This window comes from Sciurus vulgaris, assembly GCF_902686455.1.
Source record: "Sciurus vulgaris genome assembly, chromosome: 7".
Classification (NCBI taxonomy): domain Eukaryota; kingdom Metazoa; phylum Chordata; class Mammalia; order Rodentia; family Sciuridae; genus Sciurus; species Sciurus vulgaris.
In genome coordinates this window covers 7,915,051-7,937,898 of record NC_136467.1, presented here as the reverse complement: position 1 = coordinate 7,937,898, position 22,848 = coordinate 7,915,051, and the positions used below count along the sequence as shown (strand labels likewise).

The following is a 22,848-nucleotide window of genomic DNA, read 5'->3' as shown; positions in this document are numbered from 1 at the left end:
ATCAAACTCAAGGCCTTGTGCTTGCAAGGCAAGCACTCTACCAGCTGAGCTATCTCCCCAGCCCTCGGAGAGTATTTTCTTCAAAAATAGTTCTTAATGTTTGCTGAATTTCTTAGGAAATTAATGCTGTTCTGTTGTGAACAGTAGCACTAGCAGGAGAGAAAATCTCTGAAGCCTCTTGATTTGGCTTAAATTCTTAGAGCAGCGTCCACTTGGAACAACACGATGTGCTTTGAGAACTGGCAGTTGCGAGGAGGGTGTTCTTTAATGACTGGATGAGGAGGACCACCCCGTGGATGAAGCACCATGGTCAAGAGGGCGCACAGCTCATCCCCCCACCAGGGAGACTCTGGACAGGGTTTGTCCTGAGCAGGCTTTGGCTGTGTCTGCCCACCTCCATTTTCCAGCATGTTCTCAGGGGTCTCTTCTGTTTTATAATTCCAGACTACAAATGTTTGGACCAAGTGTTAGTTCTCCTACTGTTTGATTTATAGCGCAGCTGCTGCAGAGCTTGGTTTACACCAGGTGGTATGGGACAGGGTGGTGGAGAGGGAGAGGATGTTTGCCTGCCCTGGCATGAGGCAGGTGAGTACCTCACTGAACCTGTGGAGAACATGCTTGGAGAGATGACCATGAACCCATAGAGAACATGCTAGAAATAGCCCAGAGCAGTCCTGCCTTCTGCACCTAACCCCAGGGCACGTTGGGACTGGCTGGCAGTGAGTGGCCGAGGTAGAAGTGGAGTTGACTGGTGGAAGGGGATCGAGACCCCAGCATTGCTGCAGGACAGGCAGCCATCTGCTTGGGATGTCACTGCCCACCAGCCTGTGCTACCTTGGTTCAGCCACCCTGTCCTGCTGGGCTCACTTGCCCTGGACACTCGCCAGCACCCCCTGGTCCCTGGAGCTGCTGTACGAGGCCTCTCTGAGGACCCTGAGCCACCCCTCCGGCGCTGCAGGGCTGTGCAGGTGCCGGGCAGCCAGAGCGACAAATGCCCGGAGTGGCAGCTCTAGCCCAGGCATCTGTCTCCCAGCTCTGTTGTCACTTGTAGGGGATAGTTTGAAGGAAGAAAAGGGAACCTACCTCACACACATTTCCACGATCAGGCACCCCCAGATGCAGCCCCGACGGCTGTGAGAGTCCTCGGCTGGGGTTGGTGCTCGTGTCCCTCAAGGAGGAAGTGGCGTCTTGAGGAACCCTTGCTGTGTGCGGTCACGAGCTTAGTGTTCATTGCTTGTCAACATAGGCAGGAAGAAGCTCTCCTTATGGATCTTCATACCAAAGAGCATAGCGTGCTTTGTCTTCATAACTACAATACACCTGATTGTATTGGAACCGTACCAACCTCTTTAAGAAGTGTAGGGACATCGTTTGTATTTACTTATGATTAACAAGACTCCAACTACATGGACTTTCTCTGATACAATTAAAAATATTAAGTAATGGCTTATGTATATTTCCTCCATCACATATGGTATATTACTATATGCCATACATCTTATGCATTCATAGATAGAGGGTGGTGTAAGTGGATAAAACTGTGTACACTAACGCTCAGAGGACATTTATTGCTATTTGGACTTTGATTTTTGCCATACTTAATAACTTTAAGATTTCACTGCCCAAATGTGGCAAGTTGGTAAATTAATAATTAATATCTAGTGGGATCTGGGGTTGCCAGGGCTCTTACTGAGCTAAGTGCTATAGCCTAACTGCGCCTGTGCGGCTCTTGCCATCTGGCCTCCAGTTCAACGTGTGCGGCACAATGCCCGTCTGTGGGACCATCAATGGAAAACCAGCTTCTGGCTGTGAGGCAGCCACCCAGACAGAAGAGCTGAAGAACCTGAGGCCGGAAAGGCCTGTTGGATTCCAGAAGAGCCTGCAGCTGTCCACTGAGGGCTTCCTGACCCTGACCTACAAAGGGTCTCCTCCTGCTGACAAAGGTGAGCTCGGCCCTGTTCTCTAGCTGACGGGTGCTGTGCCCACTGACCCTTTCTGGCTGTGTTGCTAGCACACCTCTGCTGTCCTGGCAGGGTGCCTGCCACTCCCTGGCCTGGTCTCTTGTACGTGCCCACATCTCATTTCTGTCTGCTTTAGTGGCTTATTTCAGTGTGATTCTGTGACTCTGGAGAGGCGGCCCTGAGTTACTGGTCCTGTGCTGCCCCTGCCTTCCCTCCCCTGGCGTCCTCACAGTGGAGCGTCCTACTCTTCAGCACACTTCTGTTAGGTCCTGACGGGGGGGGGCGGTGAAGACACAGAAGTCGCTCCTTGTCCTAAGTTGATTTCTCACTTCTGATTTTTCCGTTCGATCTTTACAGTTTCTTAAATGTAACTTTGCTGTGTAAATTTGTTAGCATTTCTGCTCTTTGCTGCTGCACCTGTGTTGGACAGCAGAAACAGTTGGCATTTTTTGGGTCGTGAAGTGCAAGATCAAGTTCATGCCCTTCAAGATGCCAGCAGCTGTGCCAGGGGCAACAACAGCTGCTACCTATGAGCACGTCCTGCCAAGAGCCAGTTCTGTGTTGAAATGCTGTGTGTACGTTTTCTGGTCAGTTCTCTATGAGTCTTATCCCTCTTGTGCCTCTGTCCTTCTGCTTAACCCTGGCCTCATTTTGTATGTGCAGTAATGAAAACTAGAAAGGCCATAGGCTGGGGACAGAGTGGATGGCTTGTTGGTCAGCAAGAGAGTTAAGGATCCAGACCTCTTAGATTCTGATACCAACTCTGCCAAGTAACCCTTTCTCTTGCACTGATGAGGAAACAGGTCCCCAGAGTGCATAAACTTGCCCAGGGCCAGCCAGCTAGTGAGCAGCAGAGCCAGATTTTTGAGTCTACATGTGCAATGTGAAAACCTGCCATTTCCATTATGCCTTGTTAAACTTGGGTGGAGACAGTTGTGTGATGTGGGTGCTAAAAATGCTACGGCCATCTTAGCAGACATCACAAGTTTACTGTCTGGAGGAGAGTAGAAGGTTTTGCTGTCTTGGATCTGTCACTCCTATGTCCAGGTGTTCTACCTGACACCTCAAGCTAACAGAAGGGGAGAACTTGGTACTGCTGGGAGAATAGCAGCCAGGGTAGTGAAGGAGCAATTTATGAGGTAGTTTAAGAATTGAGAATCTCGGAGTGAGGTCAGCAGGACGGTTGACTAGAGGAGCCTGGTACCCCTCCATCCATGTAGAGGACCAAAACAAGGACAAGCAACACCTGATTCACTAGAGTGACCAAGGCAGGGTGCCCGAGTGCATTGGGGGCAGGGCACAGAGCTACAGGGTGACCTTATACAGGAGATGAGCACACAGCGTCTGTTGTCCCATCTCAAGATCAACCCTGAATGAAGAGGGACTTTACTTAGTGGGGAGAAGGTAAGCAGGAGTCCCCCAGAAGCCCCCACTCCAAACAGATACTGAGTGTGGACTGCTGGGGAACACTGCTGCTTTGCCCTGGAGAGAGAGCCCTGGCGACATTGTGCCCTTGCCACGTGGTGCCATCTTAGACCCCTCTCACTTGGGGGTCCTGTGAAGGAGAGTCACACAAGCTCAGCCGACTCGGGCCTGTGAAGCAGCCAGGAGACCTGCTCACTCTTCAACATCTTTAGGAAGGACCTGGGTGGTCCATCCTGAGCATCTGGGACTGCAGAGGCCCCCGTAAATGGTGCCACTACCCTGGAGACACCCGGGTGGCTCAGCCCTCTCATTCTTGGCCTCAGAAAGTAGTAAACAACCCTGACCACCTCTCCCGTGGCCCCAGAAGTGGTGGAGTGAGTGGTCTCTTCCCGGAAACTCATCTCACTGAGGTCCTGAGAAGCAGGTTCAGGCTACACCTGCTCTTGGCCCTGGGAAGGAGGCGAGCATATTGACTCCTGAAGGCTCTGCACAGTTACCTGTGCAGTCCTCAGGCAAGGACAGGTGCTCTGCCTGAGCCCATTAGTGTGGCTTGGTTACCATGTGGTCCTTAGACAGCAGCAGGTCCCTTACCCTGCTCTCCAGCAGCCTGGGCTGCACCCACAGCAGTGGCCCCGCCTCACGTGACTCCCAGAGACCGTGGGTACCCACAGTTGAGCCCACTGCATCCACAGCGTTCAGTAAACCTGCCTCACCTAAGGGAGCTGCATCCAGCTGGTGGTGCAGTCCACAGCTTCTCACCGGGACACCTGTAGGCGTCAGCGACTTTGATCCCAGCTAAAGAGGCTGTGTGTACATGACACTGAAGTACCGACCTGGGACCAAAGACAAGGCAGAATATCCAGCCAGTCCCTGAGGACAGACATGGCACTAGCATGGTCTTTACTTATGAAAGCCACCATGTAAAACCGGTAGAGGCAGTTGACCCAACAGAGACATAAATAACAATGTAGGCACACAGGAAACATGGAAAAGTGTTATGATACCTACAAAATACACTATAACTCACTAACAACAGACAAAATGAAAGCCGTAAACTGCATGCCAAAGAATTCAAAATAATGATCATAAAGAAACTTAAAGAGACACAAGAGAGCACAGACAATTCAGTGAAAATGGAAAGACAATGTATGATATAAATGAGAAATACAGCAGAGAGAGATCGTTAAAAATAAAGAACCAATTAGAAATCTTGGAGCTAAAAAACTCAATTGAAATTTTAAAACACAGTTAAAAACCCCAATAATGGATTTAAGAAGAAGAAGAATTTCTGAGTTAGAACAAATAAGGATTCTGATCTTGGAGACAGGTCTTTTAAAGTAAGCTTGTCATATTTTGTTTTTAATAAGAAATAAAAGATACTAAAGAATAAAGAAAGTCTTTAAAACTTACAGGATATCATTGAGTAAACAAATGTTTGTATTATGTGTATTCCAAAAGGAAAAGAGGAAAAAAAAAAAGCGTAGAAAACTTATTCAATGAAATAATTGCTGAAAACTTTACAAATATTGGTAAAGTTGTGTATGTGCATAAAGTAGATTTGACCAAAAAAAGGATCCTTAGACATACTATAGTCGAGCTGTTAAAAATACAAGACAGAATTCTACAACTAGCAAGAGAAAAGACTTCATGTCACTTTTAAGGGAAACCCCAATAGACCGACAAGCAACTTCTTTGCGGAAACTAACAGCCTGGAGACAATGTGATGGTGAAAAGTTCTGAAAGAAAAAAAATCGCCAACCAAAATTTTTATATCCAGCAAAGCTATACTTCAGAAAATAAGTAGAAATGAAGAGTTATTTCTAAGACCAAAAATGAAGGGCTTCTGGCCTTGCAGCAAATGCTGAAGGAAGCATTATAGTAGAAGCAAAAGGACTAATATCATCATGAAAACAAGCAAAAGTCAGCGAAAAACAGTTACATGAGAGAGTGTCAAACCCTAACAACACAGACCTACTAGCCCACAAAGATAAGTAAGAAGAAAAGGGAGCAAAGGTACACAAAGTGACCAGAAAGAAATTGACAGAATGGCAGGAGTCTGCTGCTGCTGGTCGTCAAAAACCTAAGTGTGAGTGGACTAGATTGGGCTCCCCAGTGGAAAGATACAGACCTGTTGAGTGGACTCAGAGAAAAAAAAAAAAAAAAAATAGATGCAGTGATAAACTGACTACAGGAACTTACTTCACCAGTGAAGCTGGGCACAGTCCTGAAAGTGAGGAGATGGCAGGAGGTATGCCAGGCACACAGAAACCAAAAGCCATCAGGAGCTGGACGGATCATCAGACCTAGCATCAAAGAAACAGCAGCAGAGAAGCATCAACGTTAACTGTGCCAAGTGGACCTATCAGACATTTAACATCTCCAACTCATCCAGAAGGCAGAATGCACATTTTTCTCAACCAAAGATGGAACGTGAGGCCACAAAACAAATCTCAACAGATCAAAAAAACAAAAACAGAATATATCTTCTTTGACCTTAATGGACTAAAGTCAGAAATCAACAACCAGGGGAACTTTAGAAATTATACAGTACATGGAAGTGAAACAATATTATCTTGAGCAACTCATGGGTTGATGAAAAAAATCAAAAGGAAATGAAAAAATTTCTTGAAACAAATGAAAATGAAAACAAGTTATAAAAACCCATGGGATATAGCAAAAACAATACCAAGAGGGAAGTTTTATAGCAATAAATGCCTGCATCAAAAAAAAAAAAAAAAAAAAAAGATGTAAAATAAACTAACTCAAGATGTAACTCAAGAAACTAGAAAAGCAAGAACAAACCAAATTCAAGATTGGAGTAGAAATAAATGAAATAGGTACTACAAAAATTACAAAAGATCAATGAAGCAGAGAGTTGGTTTTCTTGTGGGGTGGAGTGTGGAACCTTGACAAATGTTAGACTTCAAGAAAAAAATTAGAGAAGTGTCAAAACAGGAATGAGAAAAGGAGACATTACAACGATAACATAGTAATATGAAGGATCATTAGGGGCTGCTATAAGCAACTTTATGCCCATAAATTGGAAAACCTAGATGAAACGTGAACACAAAAAAACAACTGGAATTGAACCATGAGGATGTAGAAATATAGTACAGACTAATACGAAAGAACAATGTTGAATTGGTAATAATAATAAAAGCATCCCCCAACAAAGAAAAGCCCAGTAGTAGATGGTGTCACTGCTGAATTTTACCAAACTTCTAAGGAAGAACTAGTGCCAGTTCTTATACAAAATATTGAAATGGAAGGAACACTTTTATAGGAGGCCAGCATTCCTTGGTACAAAAGCCAGGTAAGGATGCAGTACAACAAGTAGAGAAAACTACAGACCAATATCCCTGATGAGCATGGAGACAAAAATTTTCAACAAAAATACTACCAAATCAAATCTAACAGTGCATAGAAAAGTTTATACACCATGTTCAAGTTGAACTTATCTGAGGGATGCAAAGATGGCTCAGCATATGCAAATCAATAAGTGTAATACACTCTATCAACAAAGGGAAAGGACATGGTTCTCTCCATTGATTCCAAAAAACGTGGTAAAATTCCACATCTCTTAGTAATAAAAATCTTCAAAAAATTGGGTATAGAAGGCAGATGGTAAATAGTAACTAGGCAGATAGCAGATAGTAATATAGTAAAGATTATGTATTTGACACACTTAAGGCCTATATCGTATTTGATGGGGAAAAGCTAAAATTCCTTAGTGGGAACAGAACAAGGCTGTCCGTTTTCACCACTCTATTCAGTACTAAAATATTCAGTAGTAGAAGTCTGAGCAATAAGACATGAGAAAGAAATGAAGATCATACAGATGGCAAAGGAAGAGGTCAAATTATCCGTGTTTTCAGATGGCATGATTTTATATATAAAAATGAGTGTACTCCATCAAGAAGCCGTTAGAACTGATAAATGAGTCCAGTAAGATTGCAGGATACAAAATGAACACGTAAGACTCCGTAGCTTTTTATGTATCAATAACAATTGCTGAGAAGAAATCAGGAAACTGCTTTCAACAGTTTCAACAGCTGCAAACAAACAATAAATTTAACCAAGGAAGTGAATGGTCTCTAAAATGAAAATTAACAAAGCACTGAGGAAAGAATTCGAAGAGGACACAAAAATGAAAAGACATCCCATGTTTATGGAATGGGAAAATTAGTATCTTCAGGGTGCCCATACTACCCAAATGATCTACAGATGAAATGCAATTCCTATCAAAATCCCAGTAACAAGCTGATGCAGTGCCACATGGCTGTAATCCCAGCGACTCGAGAGGTTGAGGCAGGATTGCAAGTTCGAGACCAACCTCAGCAACTTAGAAAAACCTTAATGAGACTTAGTCTCAAACCTTAGTGAGACTCTGTCTCAAAATAAAATACAGAAACAAAAAAAGCCAGGGATATTGCTCAGTGGTTAAGTGATACCCCTGTACAAAAAAAAAAAAAAAAAAAAAAAAAAAAATCTCAATGATAGTTTTCACAGAAATGGTAAAAAAAAAAAAAAAAAAATCCCAAAATTGGGGGGAATCACAAAAGATCAAATAACCAAAGCATTCTGATCAAAAAGAACAAAGGTGGGAAGATTATAATACTTGACTTCAAAACATACACTAATGACAAAGCTCAAAGGCTGCCAGAACACACAGCGGAGAAAGCAAGTATCAATCAACGGTGCTGGATCCACTGGATAGTCACAGGCAGAAGAAAGAACCTAGGCCTCTGTCACCAAATAGAAAAGTCGCTCAAGATGGGTCAAAGACTTATATGTAAGACTGGAAACTGAAGCTATGGGAAGAGGGTATGGGGGACCTCTTGACATTGGTTGGGCCAAGATTTTCTGGATATGAATTCCCCAAACAGGCAATAAAAGCAGAAAATGACAAATGAGATTCTATCAAGCTGAAGTTTTTGCACAGCAAAGAAAATAATCAACAGAGTGAAGAGACAACCTGTAGAACGGGACAGCACATCTACGACTTGTTTATGTGATGAGTGATTGATTTCTAGAATGTATAAGGAACTCATTCAATAGCAGAAAAAAGTCAGATTTAAAAAATGATCAAGGGACCAGAATAGATTGTTCTCAAAAAATGATACACAGATTGGGTTTATGCAAATCAAAACCACAATAAAATATTCTCTTACCCTAGTTAGAATTGTCATTTGGAAACCCCGCCCCACCCCCCAAAAATTAAAGGTTCTAAGAGTTTCATGCAGAGAAAGGGAAACTCAAGTCCACCATTGTGGGAATGTAAATTAGTACATCTGTTACAGAAAAAAAGTGTGAACGTTCTTCAGAAAACTAGAAATAAAAGCACCATGTGATCCAGGAATCCCACTACTGTGTGTGTTGAAATCACACGCCAGAGAGTACCTGCACTCACGTGTATTGGAGCAGTGTTCACGATGACCCAGATTACAAAGCCAACCTAGGTCGTCCGTCAGCGGATGAGTGGATGAAGAAAATATATTGTCTACACACTAAAATATTATTGGCTTTAAAAATTAACTTCTGTCATGTGTAGCATCTTGGATGGAGGACACTATGTTTCACGAAATCAGGCACAGAAAGACAGATACTGTGTGTTCCCACCTGTGAGTGGGTGCTTAATGGTTGGTCTCAAAGAAGCAGAGTGGAATGGTGGTTAGCGAGCCTGGGAAGGGTGTGGGAGAGGCAGGGCGGACGGGGTGGTTAGGGCACGGTAGTGCTGTTGTACAGGAGGAATAATGTTCCCCGGTGCGGTGGGACAGTTACAGTCAACGATGACTAATCACATGTTTCAGAGTAGCCAGTAGGAAGGATTTTGAATGTTATATAGAGAAGTGATCCGTCTGAGCTGATAGGTGGACCAGTCGTCACCCCGACCTGATCATTGTACAGTTCAGAGGTATGTTGAACTGTAACACTGTACTGCATAAATGTGTACAATTCAGAGTAAATTCCAAAGGGAATCTCTTTAACTTGAGTGGTAAATATGGGTTGGGTGTATGGTGTTTGCTGGGTTCCAGGGCAGGGGACAGGCGTGTTCCCATGATGTGTGGGGAGCTCATGGGCTATCGACTGGAGTTCCAGGGAGGTCATTTCAAGGGTGAGGGAGAACTCAAAGGACCCATCAAAGGGGATGGTGTGTTGACTCCTGTGTCACTGAAGGTGACAAGCTGGCATGGAGGGTCCTCCCTGTGGGCAGGGTGTGGGGTGCACGACTTCTGGTTTCTGTTACACCTGAGTTTCTAGTGTGCCTTCATCACACCATCAGCAGCATGTGGTGGTCTTGGTGCTGCTGCGGGTGTCCTCCCTGGCCGACGTGTCTTGCAGTCCTCCCTCTGGATGGCAGAGGAGCGTGGAAGCCAAAGGCCCGGGATGGGACCTACTCTAGAAGAGAACGCTCACTCCACACTCCCTGGTGGGAGCCGTCGAGCACAGGGCACAGGTGGGGTGAGGTGGTCCTGTGCTCTGCTGATGGGCCCTTAAGCTCTGGGCCGTGTTCTGCCCAGCTGGCCATGAAGCAGCACCCTCTGCTCTCTGTCGTTGCTCTTTTGCGCTCCAGTCTGAGACTGCTGTTCCAAAGACTGCCAGCTCGTCCTGGCTCTGATTTTGAAAAATTCGTCTCTCGCTGGTTACCAGTTACCAGCGTGGTCCTGTGGTAATGGCGTGAACCTTTCCTGCTGGGCCTGTCAGTCCAGGCTTGCGTGCTCTGCGTGCTGTGCTCACGTGCATGACAGCCGCGTCAGGGGTTGTTCACCCTCTCTGCCTTGGTCTCCTCCTTGTGAATTGGGGATGGTGACTACTCCTGGTGACGGCCAGTGATGATGAGTGCGCTGTAGCCGCGGCCCCTGCCTCTCACTGCCCGCCTGTGGCAGGAGCTTCCTTCCCTGTTCTTGTTTTGCCCTCGCGGAATAGTCTGTATTGGATGCAGCAGATTTTTTTTAAAGGTTAGGTCATACGAGTCCCTTCCCAGCTCAGAGCCTTCCTGGGCCCTCCATTGTGCCTGGATAGAAGCCGGTAGTCCCTCCAGCCGGCACCTCTCGGCTCCTGCGTGGTCTCCTCCCGCTCTTCCTGGCTGGCCCTGCCTCCTGTGTGCTTCTGGGAGTTCAGCGGGAGGCCCGTTCGGCACTCCTCCCTGCCTGGGTCTTTGGGCCCTGATCCCTCTGCAGCCTGCACGTCCTGCGTCCCTTTCGTTCGCTCTTGTCGGCAGCTGGAGCTTAGTATCTGTGAAACCCAGTGTGTGAGAGGTACACTGCTGCCTGCTGTTGGATTGAAGCCGCACATGGGGTGTGGGTCTTCCTGGGGAGTAAGAGAGCTGAGACGCTAGGCCCATGGCATAAACCCTTGGTGCCATGGGTCACTTTCCACAAGTTGGGTCCTCTCGGTGTCCAGATCAGACCCCTGGGCACAGGTGGGGCTCCCACTGTGACTGACTTCCAGAGTGGCGGCCACTTGGTGCAGGGGCAGGGGCAGGGGCTGGGCTGAGCCGAGCTGCTCTTTAACCCTGGCTCCCTGCTCCACAGGCACTGCGTTTATCATCCGCTTTCTCTGCAACGATGACGTCTACCCAGGAACCGCCAGATTCCTGCACCAGGACATCGACTCGACACGAGGCATCCGCAACACCTTCTTTGAGTTCGAGACGGCATTGGCCTGCATGCCTTCTCCAGTGGATTGCCAAGTCACTGGTGAGCCGGGGGCAAGCAGGCGACAGGCTGGGTGAGAGTGTGTGTGTCTGTATGGGTACGTGTAGCCTGTGTCTGTGTGTATGTCGTGACGCATGTGAGCACGTGTGCGTGTGCTGAGTGCTGGTCTCTGGGCTGGCCCTGCTGCCTCTGTGTGTGGGCAGTTTAGGGACAGTGTGGCCAGGCCTCCTGCTGTGGTGGTTCTTCTGCGCCTGGCGGTCAGAGGTGTGAGTCTGCTACTCAGCCTTTACTTGGGTGAAAAGTGGCCCCAGAACTAATAAGAAAATGGTGTTTCAGACCCCGCTGGGAATGAGTACGACCTGAGCGCTTTAAGCACAGTCAGGAAGCCGTGGACGGCAGTGGACACCTCCGTGGATGGCAGGAAGAGGACCTTCTACCTGAGCGTCTGCAACCCTCTGCCTTACGTGCCCGGCTGCCATGGTGAGTCTGCTGAGCCTTTCCGGTGCACTCTGCAGGTCTGCAGGTGGAGGGCAGCCTCCCATCCTCCCCCACCCCAACACCACCCTGTTCTCTCAGGCAGCGCAGTGGGGTCGTGCCTTGTGTCAGAGGACAACAGCTGGAACCTGGGTGTGGTGCAGATCAGCCCCCAGGCGGCGGCCAACGGGTCCCTGAGCATCGTGTATGTCAACGGCGACAAGTGTGGGAACCAGCGCTTCTCCACCAGGATAATGTTCGAGTGCGCACAGACCTCGGTGCGTGTTCTGAGGCCGGGCGTGTCTGCAGGCGCTGGCAGCGTCCCTTCCCTCTCAGGGGCTGTTACTGGAAGCCCGCTATGCTTTCATGGCGTTTCGGCCCCCGGGAGGGTTTGACCAGAAAGCACTCTTTGGGTCTTAGCTGTTTAATAAATGCTGCCCGTTGGACTCTGGGAGGCTCAAGCTGGGATGTTAGTTGTGGCCTTCATTTGATCCATTTTTTAAAAATAAGTAAACAGAATACCTAGCGTGCCGTTGGTCTGTCGTAGGGCTCGCCCACGTTCCAGATGCTGGACGACTGTGAGTACGTGTTTGTGTGGAGGACGGTGGAGGCCTGTCCCGTGGTCAGGGCGGAAGGTGAGCCTGGGCTGTCCTTCACCCCGACTGTGAACGCGGGGTAGCGGTGCTGCACGTGCACCCTAGGTGTGAGTCTGTGACGGCGGCCACTCGGGGACCGGGAAGAACTTCTGGTGGGACGTGTCTTGTCCCCGAGTGTTTTTCTTTTACTGCAACATGGTTGCTGATTTTTGTTAGTGACCTTTTTCTTATGTACCCGTATTGATGTACTTTTGGCACCTCATGCTTGAAAACCCTCATGTGGGGTTGGGTTGGGTTTGATCCTGTGACTTTTTATTGAACGTTTGTGGGACCATTTGTAGTTCATACATAAACAAAACAGTGTGGCGATAGCTTTCGATGCCCATTTTCAGGCCGTATCTCCCTGCTTGGAACTGGGGCTGTTGTGTGCAATAGTGGTTGCCTTTGCTCTGTGTGTTTGCACAGGGGACAACTGCCAGGTGAAGGACCCCAGGCACGGCAACCTGTATGACCTGAGGCCTCTGGGCCTCAGTGACACCGTCGTCAGCGCTGGCGAGTACACCTACTACTTCCGAGTCTGTGGGAAGCTGTCCTCAGGCGTCTGCTCCACCTCTGACAGGTCCAGGGTGGTCTCATCATGTCAGGAAAAGCGGGGACCAGAGGGATTTCACAAAGTGGCAGGTACCACTCATTTCCCTTGTGTTGGACTTGCAGGTTCAGCAGAGAACAGAATAGAATTAAAATGCAAAGACTAGAATTAAAATGTTGTGATGTTCCGCGCGGGATCACACTTCTCTGTAGGAAGGAGTGCGTGTTTTGCTGAAGCAGCGTGAGTGGTGGTCCCGGGTTCACGTGCTTTCTTGACCAGCAGTACTAAAGAGCGTCGCTGGCGTGGGTTTCTGACCTAAGATCACATTTCTGTGTACCATCCTCAGGACACTGAATAGCTAGTGACGGGTCTTTTGGGGTGGTCCTTTGTAGGCTGAGTTACAGGGGACTTGTAGGGTTTGATCATAATGGGCAGACAGTTATCCATGGCATCTCAGCACCCGGGCCAGATTTAATGGGTTTTAAGAGCTTTAAAAGATGAAGCTGAAGCAGCTCCGCGGTGGGCACGGGCAGTGACGTCTCAGGGTTGGGCTGAGGCATGCCGGCACATCACCAGACCTGAGGTTGCTCTGCAGTGCTGGGCAGGGGAGGTCCGGCTGCATGTCTGCAGGTGCGACATGACGAGCGTGGGTGGCCCAGTGCCAGCCAGGGCGTGGCTGGACACAGCTCAGGACGGGTGTGGCAGCGGGACTTGCTCTCTGAGCCGGGCTTGGCATGCTGCCTCTTGAACAGGCCTCCTCACTCAGAAGCTGACGTACGAAAATGGGCTGTTGAAGATGAACTCCACAGGGGGCGACACCTGCCATCAGGTGTACCAGCGCTCCACCACCGTGGTCTTCTACTGCGACCGGAGCACGCAGAAGGTGTGTGTGCGCCACGGCCTGCAGGGCCCTGGCCTGGCGGGCTGCGTCGTCTCCCAGACGCCTTGGTCATTGGGTTTCATGAGACCCCTGGGCAGCTTGGCTTGGAAATGTCCTTCACGGGAGATTGTTGAGCTGGTCTGTTCTTCTGGGCTTAGCCCTCGCTCCCGAACCTCGAGGCCGAGCCGGTCGGAGCTCTGCGTTCCTTTCTGACCTGCGCCCGCTTCACTTCCAGCCAGTGTTCCTGAGGGAGACTTCAGATTGCTCCTACCTGTTCGAGTGGCGGACCCAGCTCGCCTGCCCCCCCTTCAACGTGACCGAGTGCTCCTTCAAGTGAGTTGCGCTGGTGTGCGTTCGCTCCAGTACCTCATGGAGGTTTCTCAGCCCTCTTCCCCAAGCTCCTTCATGTCTGTGATTGTCTGGACGGTGTCTGGAGCAGAAGCAGAAGGGTGGCGTGTGGGCGCCTCTTGGGCTTCCCCAGCATGGGGGAAGAGAGTGGGCCAGGTTCCTGCCCCTCTGCGCCTTCTGTCGGGAGCTGGGACGGTGCGGCCCTTTCCCCCAGTCCTCTCGGTGGGTGAGGAGCGTGATGGGGTAGTGCCCGCTGCGGGCTTCCTGGGGGCTCCCTGCCCCTTGGATCTTCGTTCCTCGTGACCCTAACATGCTCCTAGGAACTGGTGACGTGGTGGCTCCCTCGTGTGCCTGCCCAGAATCGCTCTCACAGCTCTACTGAGCGGCTGCTGCGGGTCCCTCCATGGAGGGTGGTTGAGGCTCCCCGGAGCTGTGCTGGCAACTCACGATGCCACGCCCCTCCTTGGCAGTCAGCACTTCCTCCGGCCCCTCCTGTGCCTTCTGCTTCCCGTCCTGCACGGTGTCAGTGATGAGCGAAGCGCTTGGCTGGTGGTTTGGTTTAGTGACTTTGAACCACGGTTCTAGTAATGTCACCTTTCCGGCTTGCATTCCCCAGGCACTTTCACTTAGAGCAAAGCATTTTTTACTTTTTTTTTTTTTAAGAGAACTTTTTATCGGTTCTTTTTAGTTAGACGTACCGTTAGGTTCGTTTGGCATCGCTGTGAAAGCATGGAGTATCATCTGTCCCCATTCAGTGCAGCACCTCCTTCCTTCCCTCTCCTCCTCCTCTTCCTCCTTCCTCTACGCCTCTGACCTTCCTGCTATTTACTTAGGTATTTTGATTTTTAATTAGCATGTCCAAAGCTGTGGCTTCAATTCTTAGTACTGCAAAAAGAAAGCTCTCATGTATTTTTCTTCCATATAGATGTCCCTGGTTTTCCAAGCCATGTTCCTAACATTATTTCAGGCAATCTTCAGTTTTCTGATTTTTATATATATAATTTTGATTTTCTTTTTTTCCCCTAAAATATTTCTACGCAAAGTTTTTGAGTGGAATCAAGTCAAAGAAATGTCCCGATTGTTTACAATGAAAATTAGTGTGTGTGTAGTAAAATAGAGTGAAAGTACATACAGGGTGAGATACCCACTTCCCCGTCTTCTCCCCTCAGCCCTGTCCCATAAATCTTCTGAAGATTCTTTTGGGACCCTCTGTGACTCTGAATGGCACATGTATCCCTTATGGTTGGCCCCCAATAGTTATCTGTTGACTGTTTTCAAGATGAAGATTGTGGCGAGGGGTAGCGGCACCCGCTGGTCATCCCAGAAACTCAGGAGACTGAGGCAGGAGAATTGCAAGTTCAAGGCCAACCAGGCAACTTAGCAAGACCCTGATTCGAAATTAAAAATGAAAAGGGCTTGGGATGTAGCTCAGTGGGTTCCATCCCCAGTACTGCCAAAAAAAAGGGGTGAACAACTGTCCATGAGGTGTCCCTGAAGAACTGGTTCTAGGACCCCCGCCCCACCCATATCCACCCACATCCACCCACATCCACACCCTTGCTACCAGGGGCTCCCAGTCGCACAGGTGAAATGGCGCTGTCTTTGCTATCTCCTCCGTGCAGTGTGTGCGCTGCAGACTGCTGTGGCGCGGTGCTTGGGAGTGGCGGGCGTCCGTCCGTGTCCAGCAGTCTCTTAGCACTGTGACCTGCAGTTGAATCTCTGGCCCCTCCACCTCCTGCCCGAGTGCCCTTTCCATTTCTCCCATGGGGTCTGAGCTCTCCTTCCTGCTGGTACCTCTGGCTGCCTCCTGGGCTTCTGCCGACTCTGCCTGGGTCCTGCTCTGCACCTCTCCTGTGCCTGCCGCTCTGCAGCCACCTCTCGGCCTCCCTGCCTCCGCCCTTGCTGCACATTCCACTAGACCATGGGAAAGTGTCAGCCAGTCTGCGTTGACACTTCTGCGCAGGGACGGCCCATGTCTTTTGGAAGCATGAGCTGAAGTTCTCACTGTGACTAAAGACCCACGAGCTGTCCCCGTGGTGTGGATCTGACTCACCGCTGCTGCTTCACTCCCCGACACGCCCGCGGCCCGCGGGGATCCTTGCCTTTCTTTGAATGCACCAGGCTGTGCCTCAGGCTGTTGGCCTCTGGCTGTTCCATTTCTTCTAGGGTTTACGCAGAGTCCCCCCGTAAGGCCCTCCCTGGCTGCTCCGTCTGAAATTGCCACTACCCTGAAGTTCACTTCCTCCTCCCCTGCCCGTTTTCCCCCTTCGGCTCTTCCCACCACCTAGCACACTGTAATTTAAAAACCGGCGTTTTGTCCATGGTCCTCCTTCACTAGTAGCCTCTGTCGGCGTTCCTTAAGAAAGGCAGTTCTCATGTCCAGTGTGACACCGGCTTCACCCGCACCTCTGGAGGCGTGGTCCTGCTGGTTCTCCTCCGAGTGCTGAGACCATGGGTGGGTCTGCAGCTGCTCAGCTGCCTTCCTGCTGGACCTGGTGCTCCGTGGTGGCCGAGTGAGTCGTTCCTGTCAGTGTTGCCCTGGTGCGCGTGGGTCTCCGTGGCTGGCCACACCTGGGTGTAGCAGTGAGCCTTCATTCTGGGCCCAGGGTCAGCACGGCCCCTTTGGTGGCCTTGTGTTTGGACAGCAGGTGGCCTGCCAGGGCTGCTCCTGGAGTGGCTGGGTGTGCTCTGGGTCCTCAGCTGCTGACCAAGCTCCACCTCTTGCGGCCTGTGTGTGGACAGCACTTGGAGATTATTTTGGAATCGTGCTTAGTTTTGTTAGAGCGAGTCTCGGGGTTCCTTGAAACTCAGTGGTTGTGGACAGTGGCCTGCCCACCTTTGCAGGGGCGTCCTTTGTGAATTCCTCTCTGCCTGGACGGAGCCTCGCTCAGGACGTTGGGGGCAGATGAAAACACTGGAGTCCTTCTGGACAGGTGGTGGCCTGCACCTGGGAGCCACCCGGACCACTCGGCCTCTCCTCCCTGCAGGGACGGTGCCGGCAATTCCTATGACCTCTCGCCGCTGTCGAGATACAGCAACAACTGGGAGGCGGTGACCAGGACGGGGGCCACCGAGCACTACCTCATCAACGTTTGCAAGTCTTTGGCTCCACAGGCCGGCACTGGTGAGCCAGGCACTCCTGTGGGGCAGTGGCTGGGGCGCCTCTGGGGCAGGTGGGGGGCAGGGGCCTCTGAGGCTCCTTATTTGGGCAGCAGGAGGGGGAGTTAAGGGTCTCAGTGATGGACTCCTGGTGTGCCCAGGCTCACTTCTGATGGGAACGTGGTAACCTGGGTGTGAGGACCTGGCAGCAGGTGCAGGTGAAGGTAGCAAGTGCATCTTCGTGGGGTGGGAGGCGGGTAGCACAGGGACCCTGGGTGTGCCCTGTGTTTATCACAGGGGTCTTTGCGCTGGCAGGGCCCCTCAGGCTAGGTGTGGAGACTCGAGGTTGGGGCGTGTGTAGGGCCAGGAGTGCTCCACAGAGCTTTGGCCTCCGGGAAGTTGAGGTGCTGTCCTGGGGTGCAGTGTAGCCCCACCGCATCTGGTGGCTGAGCTCAGGTGCTGCTCGTTACTGTTTGTGTCCCGGGCGTGGTGTGAGGCTGTGGCCCACTTCCCTGTGTGCAGGCTGGGCTGTGACCTGTGGCCCTGCCCTGTGGTGTGGGCTGCTGCTGAAGCCAGGGCAGGTGGCACAGAGGCTCTGGGACTGGGCAGCCAGCAGAGTTCTTGGTGGCTTCCCGAGTGCAGCGCACACGAGAGGCCATTCAGAGCGTCTCGCGGCTTCCCTGAGGAATCTTGGCGTGGTCGTGTGGGGCTGGGGAAGGATGCCTCTGTTCTTGGCTGCCCTTTCCCACACCCCATGGCTGCCCCGGCCCTTCTCTGGTACTAATAGCATTTTGGTGGGGAGAGAGCCTCCTGCCTGGCCTCACTGAGCCACGTAAATGAGCGTGGGTGTCTGGGCGTGACCGCTGGGGTGGAGGGTGGGGTGGGTGCAGGCTGGGTTACACTGATTTTTATGGTTTTGGAACTGGGGGTTGAACCCAGGTACCACTGAGCCACATGCCCAGTTCTTTTAATTTTGAGTCAGGGTCTTGCTGGGTTGCTGGGGCTGGTTTCAAACTTGGGATCCTCCTGCCCAGCACCCCGAGTTGCTGTGAGGGCAGGTGCGGCACTGAGCCTGGCGCCAGGTGATGCTGGACTGCAGCCCTGCAGGTGACCCGTGCCCTGTCTCCTCACATTGCAGAATCATGCCCTCCGGAGGCGGCTGTGTGTCTGTTGGGTGGCTCCAAGCCTGTGAACCTTGGCAGGGTGAGGGACAGTCCGCAGTGGAGAGACGGTGTGACTATCCTCAAGTACACGGACGGTGACTTGTGTCCAGACCAGATTCGGAGAAAGTCAGCCACCATCCGATTCACCTGCAGTGAGAGCCAAGTGGTGAGTGATGTGCCTTCCACACAGACGCAGTCTGCAGGCCACCGGGCGGACATCCTGGCCTCCCTGAGGTGCAGGTCAGAGTGCTTGGGTGAAGCAGCCGGGCGGGAGCTGGGTCTGCCATCTGGGAGTGCATGCCCTGACTCTTCAGTACTCAGCTTGGCAGTGCTAGGCTTGTTAGTTGGTGCTCTGTAGAGCTGGACACGGGTCCCCAGGCCATCGAGGAAAGTGGTGCTTGACAGTTTCCTGTCTTGGAAGAGGCAGCTTGGGAGGGACCTGGTCAGGGGGTGCTTCCTTCCTAGCTGCAGACCTGGTTTGTGACCCCTTCCCACCCTGGGGCGGCCCTGCCTTGCCAGCTGTCGTGAGGGATGGAGAGGTGTGGGAAGTGCCAGGTGTCAGGCGCACCGTGCAGGGGCTGTTCTTCCCCGGTGCCTGGTGCAGCTTGGCAGTGGCGGCCGTGTGCCTGCCTTCTCCGGCAGAGGCGTGGTGGGCTCTGCGCTATCGTGTGAGGGGTTGGGAGCTGTTCTCAGGAAATAGGAGTCTAGGAACTCTCAGGACTGGCCGAGCAGCCCTGCCTCTGAGGATGGTTTGCCTGGCCCTCTGCTGCCAGGGGCAGTGGCAAGAGAGCTGGGTCCTCCTGGGAGCCCCAGGGGCCGAGCCTCCCTCCCTCCTGCAGCAGCCAGGGTCCTCCTGGAAGTGCTCAGAGCTCAGCCAGTCCCGAGAAGCTGGGCCTGCAGCCTTTTCCTCCGCCAGGGACTGGGCACTATTGGCTCAGGACCAGCAGGAAGAGCAGGTGGCGAGGGGCTGTCCCCCAGTGCCCAGGAGCTGGACGGAACGTGGGCTGCAGGTTCTGTCTGGGAGAAGGGTGCTGCTGGGGATGGGAATGTCTGGGATGAGCCGTGGGCCTTAGCCCGTGTCAGTGGAAGGATTGGTAGGATTAATGACAAGTCCTTTGGGTCATTTTGTTTCAACCATAGCAGAAGTCAACTTGCCCATTCGGGGTTCTGTCAGTCAGTCTTGTTCATGTCGCCCGTGGCCCCCAGAGCCGCCTCTGTCTGTTGTGCCCGGGCCATGCTCGGGACCCTGGTCCTCTCAGCTGGTTTCCCTGACCCACCTTATGTGGGCCCTGGGCTCCTCAGCAGCAGGTCCCACTCTTCACGTTTGCTGACCTGCCCTCCTCCCATGGTGACAGCCACAGGACTCCTGCGCCCTCATGGGGTTTGCAGGGCGGGTTGGCGTTGGCGGGCCTGGCGGCTCGAGCGTGCGGGTCTGCCGTTGCAGAACTCCAGGCCTCTGTTCATCAGTGCGGTGGAGGACTGCGAGTACACCTTCTCCTGGCCCACGGCTGCTGCCTGTCCCGTGAAGAGCAGCGTGCACGATGACTGCCAGGTCACCAACCCCAGCACAGGTGAGAGGCCCGCGGAGAGGCACCTGCAGGAGCATTCTGTGGCGTGGGGACGTGGCCTTCCTCTGGACTGGCCTTTGTGCTCATGCTGGTTCTCATCCAGTGTAGGGAGGCCACCCAGCTATGAAAGCCATTTCTTTTCTTCTGTGGGGGTGACGTGCTCCTGGCGGGCTGCCTCTGGGCTCCTGAGCTGGCTGCCTCCACAGCCAACCTGGAGGAGCAGGAGGCTCCTGTCCTCCCTCTGTTCTGGGTGCCTGGAAGGGAGTGGGTGGTGGCCCCTGGCAGTCGGATGAGTCGGGTTGTCCACAGGCCTAGGGCATTGCTGTGGCTATGTGGTACTCCAGGAGGAGCAGGTGCTGGGAGCTGGGAGGACCTCTGGGGAAAGGTGCACCACCTCCTAAAGCTGGGGACAGGTGGCACGTGACATGCTGGCTGGCAGGAGCACCCCGGGGTCCCGTTAGTGGGGTGGAGACTGGTGGTGTGGAGTCAGAGGGCTGACCCTGACGTACTGCCCTGATCTCATGAGCTTGCTGGAGACAGGCCTGCAAGGCTGAGCTCCCTGGAGTCACTGTCCCTGCCGCCTCCACACAGGACACCTGTTCGACTTGAGCTCCCTGAGCGGCAGGGCTGGCTTCACGGCCGCCTACAGTGAGAAGGGGCTCGTCTACATGAGCATCTGTGGGGACAACGAAAACTGCGCTCCCGGCGTGGGTGAGTGCCGCCTGACGCCCTCGTCCCTGGGTTGTCCTCCGCCCGACTGCAGTCATGAGGAGAGCCAGGACCCACAGCGTCATCTCCAGCCGCGCTCCAGAGATGGGGGCTGCAGGGCGAAGCCACCTGGGAAGCGCTGACCAAGGCCAGACTCGAGGCAGGGTTTTAGTTAGGAATTGATGGACAGGTCTCCAAAACTGTGCCACCACCCCCTAACTGTGCCTTCCTCCCCTTCCCGTGTGCAGGGGCCTGCTTTGGACAGACCAGAATCAGCGTGGGCAAGGCCAGCAAGAAGCTGAGCTATGTGGACCAGGTCCTACAGCTGGTGTATGAGGACGGGTCCCCATGTCCCTCCAAATCTGGCCTGAGCTATAAGAGTGTCATCAGCTTCGTGTGCAGGCCTGAGGCTGGGCCCACAAATAGGCCCGTGCTCATCTCCCTGGACAAGCAGACCTGCACCCTCTTCTTCTCCTGGCACACGCCCCTGGCCTGCGAGCAGCCGGTGCGTCGTGAGTCCAGGGACGGGAAGCCTGCCTCCCCCAGCTGCTGCAGTTCGCACCCCCGCCCCCCAGCTGCCCAGAGCCTTGTCCGCTCCCCACCCTCTGACGCTGAAGGGGTGAACAGCGCTCGGTGCTGTGTAGTGAGGCCCGTGGGCCTGTCTGCTCCTCTGCTTTGGAACCCTTTCGGGTGGGAGCCTCGGTGGTTAGAGACTCACTCTGTGACTGACGTCGTCTGTCCTGTTTGACAGACGGAGTGTTCCGTGAGGAACGGAAGCTCCATCATCGACCTGTCCCCGCTCATCCACCGCACTGGTGGGTACGAGGCCTACGACGAGAGCGAGGACGACGCCTCTGACACCAACCCGGACTTCTACATCAACATCTGCCAGCCGCTGAATCCCATGCACGGCGTGCCCTGCCCCGCTGGTGCCGCCGTGTGCAAAGTTCCAGTCACTGGCCCCCCGATGGTGAGTGTGGAGAGAAGCCACTTTGCAGGACTTTCAGCAGAAGAAACCTTCATGTTGTGCTGCTTGCTTTTGGAGGCGAGTTACTCAAGCAGAAAGAATGGAGAAACGAGCTGGGCCCCGAGTGTTCTGGGTCCACTAAAGGAAGACGGACATGAGTTTGTGTCGGAATTGTTAGCCTGGAGTGGCAGCCAGGAGGCCTTTCAGCTGTGTAAGAATGTGAGACTTCCGTGTCATTCAAGAAGTCTCAGTTACTGATCAGGAGAAATCTTTTCTCTGGTACCAGGGATCGAACCCAGGGGCACTCAACCCCTGAGCCACATCGCAGCCTTTTCTAATTTTCATTTTGAAAATGAAAATGACTTGTAGTCTTAAGTTGCTGAGGCTGGCTTTGAACCTGTGATCCTCCTGTGTCAGCCTCTCAAGTTGCTGGGATCATAGGTTGCACCACCATGCCCGGCTAAGGAGAAGCCTCAGTGGGGAGGAATGTTGGCGTAGTTAGGCTCTTTAGTTTGAAATACTTGTCTTCTGTAATGAGAATGCTTGTGAAATGCAGGCATTTTCTTTGTGATGAGTCATAAACAAGGGCAGGAGCAGAGTTGCTAACAGCTAAATATTCTGCCTTGAAAGTGTTGGTTTTCTACTAGTCCTTTTTTATTATAGATTTGGATTTTTTAAAATTGTCTGCATGAGTTGTATTCATATTTTGTCAAATTCCTGGGATGTTTTTGTACTTGAAATGTATTTCCAAAGTTGTTTCTGTACTTGTTCTGTATCTGAGTGTTCCAACAGGTGAGTCCTGTTGCAAGATGTCTAAGTGAGGTTTTTAAAAAGATAGGATATGTGACTGTGGTGCGAGGATGCAGGGCATGGGTGGGGAAGTGGACTGTAGTGAGGCTACAGATGCGAGAGATATGGAGGCCCTTTAGCAACAGGACTGGTGGGGGATCTTTGGCTGGGTCATTTTGAGAGGGCCAGCCTGCTCGATTCTCCTGGTGGCCTCCTCCGTCAGATTTCATTTCTTTAACTAGAGAAGGTGTTGCATCGTGGTTTGAATATGCTCTACGGTGATGAATGGGTAGTAGCCAAGGACAGAACCACAGGGAAGAGGCACATATGCAGTACATACGTGTTCACACACGCTCGGGCACACGTCCCTTTCATGGCCATTTGCCCTTCTTTCATTCATTTGTTTATTCATTCAGAAAATCCTTACTGAGCAGCTACTGTGTGTCCGGGGCCGTACTAAGCAGTGAAGATTGGTGAACACATTTATTTCCTCTCTGAGGACCTGCCTAGAGGCACTGATGGCCGAGGGACCGGGTGGGTGCAGCTCAGGCCCCTTCCTCCTCCGCCAGGTGGGGAGGACTGGCATCCTGGAGAGGGCTGGAGGCAAAACACCCTGTTAGCCA

At 52.0% G+C, this 22,848-nt stretch overlaps 1 protein-coding gene across 1 annotated transcript in view; it reads left to right on the top strand.

The window, feature by feature from the left end:
* Positions 1–22,848, top strand: part of IGF2R (insulin like growth factor 2 receptor) — a 100,898-nt gene that overhangs the window by 56,817 nt on the left and 21,233 nt on the right. The window contains exons 22-35 of the mRNA XM_079146596.1: positions 1,748–1,943; positions 10,922–11,086; positions 11,381–11,524; positions 11,621–11,796; positions 12,066–12,153; positions 12,580–12,795; positions 13,456–13,586; positions 13,819–13,916; positions 16,919–17,055; positions 18,169–18,359; positions 19,638–19,764; positions 20,353–20,472; positions 20,718–20,974; positions 21,221–21,439. Coding sequence (XP_079002722.1) covers positions 1,748–1,943; positions 10,922–11,086; positions 11,381–11,524; positions 11,621–11,796; positions 12,066–12,153; positions 12,580–12,795; positions 13,456–13,586; positions 13,819–13,916; positions 16,919–17,055; positions 18,169–18,359; positions 19,638–19,764; positions 20,353–20,472; positions 20,718–20,974; positions 21,221–21,439 — 2,265 coding nt within the window. The remainder of the gene's footprint in view (positions 1–1,747; positions 1,944–10,921; positions 11,087–11,380; positions 11,525–11,620; positions 11,797–12,065; positions 12,154–12,579; positions 12,796–13,455; positions 13,587–13,818; positions 13,917–16,918; positions 17,056–18,168; positions 18,360–19,637; positions 19,765–20,352; positions 20,473–20,717; positions 20,975–21,220; positions 21,440–22,848) is intronic.